Here is a 7,296-nt window from a genome sequence, read left to right as displayed (position 1 = left end):
ATCAATTAAAATGCAGCAGAAGAGAATGCTGCAGCCCTTAATGCTGAGGATCTCAGATGTTTTGGTTAATGGAGATGATTTATCTCCACACCTGCACTGACAGCTCTGGAAGGCACTGGGGATGGCATTTAAAGGTGTCATTGCTTGTTTTTCCTCACGTGCCACTGGAAGCATTTCCTGCTCACAGCACAGCACAGGGGGATCCTCTCAGCCTGTGCCCCTCTGCCATCCATCAAACACTGCACAAATCCTCTTCCTTCTGCCTGAAAACCCCCGTTCTCACTAATGGAGCCTTCAGCACAGGAATGCAGTCAGAATCCTCTCTTCCTTTGGAACCCCCAGGTGCTGTGAGCCACAGTCTCTCCAGCAGGTTCCACAGGCTCTGCAGCAGCCAGGGGATCCAGGAGCAGCCCTGGAATGTGGGACAGGCTGGCAAAACTTCTGTGCCTGTGTGGGGGAAAGAGCAGGGGCCCTGTGAGAGCCGCCCAGGGGTCCCAGGAGCTGTGGCACTGCCAGCTCCCCTGGGGCAGAGTGTGGAGGTGCACGAGGGGCAGGTTTGGAGATCAGGGCTCTGCCCGGCCTCAGCAGAGCCACTCTGTCCCCACGGGTCACCCCAAACCTCTCACTGCCGGAAGGGGAGGACCCACTGAGAGCCAGAGTTGGTGTGGCTGCCCCCAGAGCCACATTGCTGCAGGAAACAGAGGCCATTCCCTCCCAGGCCGCTGCTCTGGGTGCCTCTGTCGCCTTTCAGGCTCGTGATCAGCTTGGCAGGACCTGTAACCCAGCACACTGCTGTCCCTGGGGCACATCCCTGTCCCTGAGGGCACATCCCTGTCCCTGAGGGCACATCCCTGTCCCTTCCAGCACATCCCTGTCCCTGAGGGCACATCCCTGTCCCTGGGGCACATCCCTGCCCCTCCTATCACATCCCTGTCCCTGAGGGCACATCCCTGTCCCTCCCAGCACATCCCTGTCCCTCCCAGCACATCCCTGTCCCTGGGGCACATCCCTGTCCCTGGGGCACACCCCTGTCCCTCCCATCACATCCCTGTCCCTGTGGGCACATCCCTGTCATCACTACTGGATCCTGGCTCAGCTCCTGCTGCAGGATCACAGTCCCTGCTCAGTGCTGTGCAATCACAGTCCCTGCTCAGTGCTGTGGATCCTGGCCCAGCTCCTGCTGCAGGATCACAGTCCCTGCTCAGTGCTGTGGGATCACAGTCCCTGCTCAGCGCTGTGGGATCACAGTCCCTGCTCAGTGCTGTGCAATCACAGTCCCTGCTCAGTGCTGTGGGATCACAGTCCCTGCTCAGCACTGTGGATCCTGGCCCAGCTCCTGCTGTGGGATCACAGTCCCTGCTCAGTGCTGTGCAATCACAGTCCCTGCTCCCAGGATAATGGGTGGAGAGAGCCTGGAGACACCTGCTCCGTGAAGTACCAGGGATGGAGCAGATGCATTAAACCCGAGGGGAATTGCTGTGAACAAAGTGCAGGAGTTCCTGCAGCTCGGGGTTATCTGCTGCTTTCATTGCGAACCAGCGGAGCATGGCCAGCTCCATTCATCAGCCTGAGCCCTGCACAAGCAGAATTTCCCTGCTTTTCCCCGATGATGTCTCTCCTCAAAGAGACTCCCAAAAAAGGCAGGCCCCATGCATCTTTCATGGGGCACGAATAACTCACTCTGCTATCTATAATTCAATCCGAGCTGCAGAGGCTGAGGAGGGAGGGGTTCCAAGGGGGGAGATTTCTCTGCCTGCCCGGAGCCCAAAAACGGCCGCAGGCACAGAGGGGCAGGGAGGGGCAGGGAGGGGGCAGTGCCAGCCCCACCCGGGCTCCCCCAGCTGCCCCCAGGCCGGGAGAGGATGGGGCTGCTGAAAGCACATTTCCACTCCACAGCACAGATGTTCCCAGCCCGTGCCAAGAGAGCGGGAGAGGCTCAAAGAAAGCAAACATTGTCCCAGGGCAGAGCAGGGAGGAAGGTTTCTCTTTTTTTTTTTTTTTTTTTTTTTTTGCTGTTATTATTATCACAATGATTTGGCAGTGTGGAAATGGGTTTCTCTGGGGCCTGAGTCGGTTCAGCTCAGATCTATTCAGGATTTTATCCTGGAATCCAAGTGTCTCCCTGGCACAGGGACTCATGTCCATGCCCAGGGCTGTCCTGTCCCCGTGTCTCCCTAATCCAACCCAACCCCTCCGTGTTTTCATACCCATCCCAGCTGTCTGCTGTCCCAGGCAGTCCATGCCATGACAACAAGGAATTTTCCAGCACAGGGACCAAGCCTTTCCACCCTTTCCTGGTGTTTGACACTCGGATTTTGCCCACCCCACATTTGCTCTGAAGCCGAAGCAGGAAATGGCAGCTTGAGAGGCAGGAGCTGGAGAGAGCCAGGAGATCCCAAAAAAGGCATTTTAGGGAGAAAGTGCTGACGCAACCCAGCAGTGCCGGATGCTGCAGCGTTGATAAATATTTGATTTAGGCTGAATGGGAAGGCATCACGTTCAGAATGACCTGAAAAAGAGGGAAGATGACAACTACAGTGCCACTGAAAGGCAGATTGACACGGTGAGCATTCCTGAGGCTCACTCCCCTGTGCAAACTGCCTTGAATTGGAATGAACTGGAGTTACCTGTGGGAAAGGCACCTCTGCCTGCTCCAGGCCGGGAGGGATGCACTGACAGCCACGGGATGCCTCTGCCTGTGCCTGGAAAGGCCCTGATTCAGTTCACAGCCGTTGGCTGGTGTGTGCTGTCAGAATCCTGCACTGACATCGCAGGGAGCAGCTGGGGGGCTGGCAGGATCCCGGGATAAATGCTTTCACTACCCTAACTTCCTAATCCTGGCAGCATTGGGGTTTTTGGCAGGGCTGAGTTCACTCTCTCATTTTAGAGCCATTTCCCTCGGCTGTGTTTGTCAGCTCTCCCTTCCCATCCCTCCCCCTCTAACAAACACCAGGTTCTGACCCAACCTGAGTTCAGCTCCTGCCTCTGGCCTCTCCCCTTCCCTCGCTCCTTTCCAGGCTTCTCCTCCCTTTCCTTGAGGAGTTGCTTTGGGTTTCTGGCTGCCCTGAGCTCTGCAGGAGCCCTGCCCGGGCTCCTTCTCCCTCCCTGCACCGCAGCTCTGGCTCGCGTGGGATGCTCGGGGCTCCAGTGTGCAGCCAAAAGCGGCCACAGAGGAACAACAAGTGCTTTTCTCCTCAGTGAGCCCGGAGCTGCTCTAGATAAACCCGTTCTGCCCACGCTGCATGAGGCACAACCTGCCCTTGTTAGGGGATGCAGCCGGGAAAGGCCCCGCAGCCCCTGAGCGCTCTGGCAGGTCCCAGTTCCCATCTCCTGGGGTCTGCACTGGGGTTTGCAATGGGGGCTGCTGGAGCAGGTCAGGAACCTGCCAGGCGTCCCAGGGAACACTCTGTGCATGGATTGGCACCCTCAGATAGGAGCAGGGAGCCTGGTGTTAAGGATGCTTTTCCCAATTTTATTTATTGGCTTTGTAATGATGGATTTCACAGCTCTGGCCAGGAGGATGCTGAGAGATGAGCTCCAGCAGTGGATGCAGAGTCAGACCAGGAGTCAAAGCTCTGAGCCTGGGGGGTTTGTAGATGGAATTTCAGCTCAGCTCAGACTTCCCCAAGCGCTGGCCCAGCGAGAGCCCCGGCAGTGCCAGCAGCTTTCCTCAGGCAGCCTTGAGCCCCCACGGTGCAGGTGGGGCTCTGTGGGGCCAGGAGCTGCCCTGAGCCCCTGCCCTGCATCCCCCAGCCCAGAGCAGCTCCCCGGGCACAGGGACCACCCCCGGCAGGGCTGATCCATCCCCATTCCCACCTGCCCAGAGGAGCAGGAGGCTGAGTGCCCGGGATGGCCCCAGGGTGCTCCGGGTGGGAGCTGCAGTCCCCACAAGGCAGCTGCTCCCTCGGAGGGCTGGCAGGGGGCAGGGCTGACCCCAGCCAGGCTCGCAGGGGACATCCCGTGCCAACCAGTGCTGCCTGTGGCCGGCAGGAAACTTCGGCTGGGCTCAATCCTCTCTCCTGTCTGGATCAGCAGCTCCTGAGCCCGGCGGAGCCGTCCCTGGGGATCCACGGGCGGCTGATCCCGCTCCATCTGCTCAGCATCGGCAGCTGCATTTAGCCGGAGATCACTCCAGGGGCAGCACACGGCCCTGTGCCCGATCCGTGCCCGCCACACCCGCCTGGCATCCCCTGGGAGGTCACCGTGCTGTCACCACCCCCGAGATCACAGCCCGGCCCGGGGACACCTGCCCTGAGGGAAGGAGGGACCCAACAGCACCTCCTGACCCCTTCTTCTGCTCGGGAGGTGCTCCACCTCCCGAGCCCCACACCGACACCAGCGTGTGGTGCCAGACAGTGTGGGGCAGCAGGAGGTGGCCAAAGGCTCTGGGCTCTGCCAGCACTGGGCTGGAAACCCCCGTTTTGTGACTCTGTGTGCAGGACCTGTCATTATGTCCCCAAACCATCGTGCCGCTATCAGCCCAGCGCGCCCAGAGCAGGCGGAACCGGGGCATCCCCGAGCGCCGCTGTGACACCTGAGGCGATGCTGAGGGCAGCAGTCGGGGCTCGGGGACGGCCCTGCCGGGAAAGCGGCGGAGGGGACAGAGGGGGGCTCACCCCGGCTGCCTCGGCCGGGCGGTGCCGGGGTGACGCTGGGGACACCGGGGCAGGCGGGGCACGGCCGCCGGCGGCGCCTCCCCGCTCCCCCCGCCTCCGCTCCGCTCCCTCTTCCTCCTCCTCCTCCTCCTCCTCCCGTCTCCCTCTCCCGAGCCAGCCCGGCCGGGGGAGGAGCCGGCCGCGCACAAAACCTCCCGCCCGGCCCCTCCGGGCCCCGCAGCGGCACCGGCACCGGCGGCGCCCAGCGCCCGCCCGGGGCCATGCGCGCCGCGGCGGGGCCGGGGCCGGCGGGGCCGGGGCAGGGCGGCGGCCGCCCGCGGCCATGAGCGCGGCGGGGCCGGGCGGCGGCCCCGGGCGGCGGCGGCGGGCGGGGGGCGGCGGGGCGAGCCCGGCGGGGCGGCCGCGGCCGGGGGGCGGGCGGCGGCGGCGGGCGCTGCGCTCGCTGGGCAGCCTGGCCGGGCGGCTGCTCCGCACCTGGGCGCGCCTGGCCGGGGGCCGCGGGGGCCGCCGCGCCGCCCCCGAGGATGACGAGGGCGGGTTCCGGGGGGGGTCGCGGCGGCGGCTCGGCGGGGCGGCCCCGGCGGCGGCCCCGGGGGGCGAGGCGGGAGCGGGCGAGGCGGGAGCGGGCGGCCCCGGGGAGCGGCCGCCGGGCGCGCAGGGGCTGCGGAACCACGGCAACACCTGCTTCATGAACGCCGTGGTGCAGTGCCTGAGCAACACGGCGCCGCTGGCCGAGCGCCTGGCGCTGGGCCGGTACCGCGCCCGCGGAGAGGTCACGCAGCGGCTGGCGGCCCTGGTCCGTGCGCTCTGGACCCGCGAGTACACCCCGCAGCTCTCCGCCGAGTTCAAGGTACCGAGCGGCCCCCGCCCCGCGGCCCCGGCGCGGCCCCGGCTCAGCCCGGCCCCAGCGGCATCCTCAGCAGCAGCGGCACAGCCGGCTCACAGCGCCCGGCACAGCCCGCTCACAGCCCCCCGAACCCACTGCCACCCTTCTGAACCCCCCGAACCCACTGCCACCCTTCTGAACCCCCCCAAACCCACTGCCACCCTTCCCAGCCCTCCAAAGCCACTGCCACCCTTCCCAGCCCCACGAACCCACTGCCAGCCACCCTTCCCAGCCCCACGAACCCACTGCCACCCTTCCCAGCCCCCCGAACCCACTGCCACCCTTCCTAACGCCCCCGAACCCCCAGAACCCTTCCCAGCTCCCCGAACCCACTGCCACCCTTCCTAACGCCCCCGAACCCCCAGAACCCTTCCCAGCTCACATCAGCTGCTCCCCTGCCTCACCCTCCCCGTGGACCCTGCCCTGCCAGACACCCCCGGCCCTGTTGCTGTCACCTCCCTCTGGCCTGGCCCCTGTCCCCGGAGCCCCCGGGGTGGGTGAGCTGCCAGCCCCGGCCGTGCCCAGAGCCCTGAGGCTGAGCTGGAGCCGGCTGGGATCACGGGGAAGGCAGGATGTTGTCCCAGGAGCCAAATTCAGTGGCCTCAGGCTCTGTCCCTTAGTGTGTCACAGCTCTGCCAGTGTGCCAGGGGACAGGGTGCCAGGGGCATCGCAGCATGGCCAGCCCGGCACCGCAGCTCCCCACGCTCAGGGACACGTGTCCCCTGCCCGGGTGACATTTCCTCGGTGCTGCCAAGAAACTGAACTTTGCAAAGCGCCCGGGGGAGCTCCGGGGCAGCCGAGCCCCGCCCTGGGATGCGCTACACGGGGTTGGTGCCATCCGAGCGCTCGGGGCAGGTGGGACCCGAGGGTCCCCATGGCTGGACCTGCCCATCTGCACTTCATTCACTTCATTGCGGTTTTCCCTGTGTCCCCTCCTGGCCGCTGGAAGCTGGGACACCACAGAGCGTCTGTCTCTGTCCCCACTGCTCTGCTGGCCCCGTGGTGGCCGTGATGTCCCTGCAGAGGCAGGACAGGGCAGAGGCTGTTCCAGGGATGGTGTTGGGGTGGGTGCTGAGCGTGACCCCGTTGATCAGCGCCCGCCCCGCCCGTGTCTTGCAGAACATCGTCTCCAAGCACAGCTCGCAGTTCCGGGGCAATGCTCAGCACGACGCGCTCGAGTTCCTGCTCTGGCTGCTGGACCGAATGCACGAGGACCTGGGCGCCGCCTCCCCGGCCCAGCAGAGCCGCGGCCCCACGCAGGTGGGTGCGCCCGGCTCGGGGGAGGCGTTCAGGTCTGGGACCAGGGACAGCGGGATGCGGTGCCAGGCGATGGATGGAGCCGGGCCCCGCCCCGGAGGGGATGGGGATGCTGCGGTTCGCGGTGGGAGCCGAGTGCTGCGGGGCCGGCAGGGATCGGGGTGCTGGGAGAGTGGGGGTGTGGGCAGGAGCCCATCCAGCTGAGCATCCCGGCTCTAGGGGCATCCTGGTCCTTGGGTGAGGAGGAGATGCAGCCCCCCCGTCTCTCCCTGCCTCCAGCTAAACCCGCTGTAATTACAGCTCGGCGGCTTTGCTGCTGGCAAAATGAGTAATTAAGTCTTCTTCAATCCATCTGCGCTCAGGCATTGCCCTGGCCCTGGCCCTGGTCCTCCCTGCCTCCTCCTGCCTCCTCCTGCCTCCTCCCGCCGGCTCCTTCCCGGCTCTTTCCCGGCTCCTTCCCCGCCTGCTCCTGCCCGCCGGGCGCCGCCTGTTCCAGGAGATGGATTTGAGCTGTTGCTGTTTGACCATGAGCTCAGC

At 64.9% G+C, this 7,296-nt stretch overlaps 1 protein-coding gene across 2 annotated transcripts in view; it reads left to right on the top strand.

The window, feature by feature from the left end:
• The first annotated feature begins 4,938 nt into the window (after nucleotides 1-4,938).
• Nucleotides 4,939-7,296, top strand: part of USP43 (ubiquitin specific peptidase 43) — a 12,476-nt gene continuing 10,118 nt past the window's right edge. For both annotated transcript variants that reach the window (XM_077188401.1, XM_077188400.1), the window contains exons 1-2: nucleotides 4,939-5,466; nucleotides 6,622-6,762. In XM_077188401.1, coding sequence (XP_077044516.1) covers nucleotides 4,939-5,466; nucleotides 6,622-6,762 — 669 coding nt within the window. The remainder of the gene's footprint in view (nucleotides 5,467-6,621; nucleotides 6,763-7,296) is intronic.

Source organism: Agelaius phoeniceus, chromosome 19, assembly GCF_051311805.1.
Source record: "Agelaius phoeniceus isolate bAgePho1 chromosome 19, bAgePho1.hap1, whole genome shotgun sequence".
Taxonomy (NCBI): Eukaryota; Metazoa; Chordata; class Aves; order Passeriformes; family Icteridae; genus Agelaius; species Agelaius phoeniceus.
Note: the sequence above shows the minus strand (reverse complement) of the source record. Positions and strands in the feature narration are given on the sequence as shown.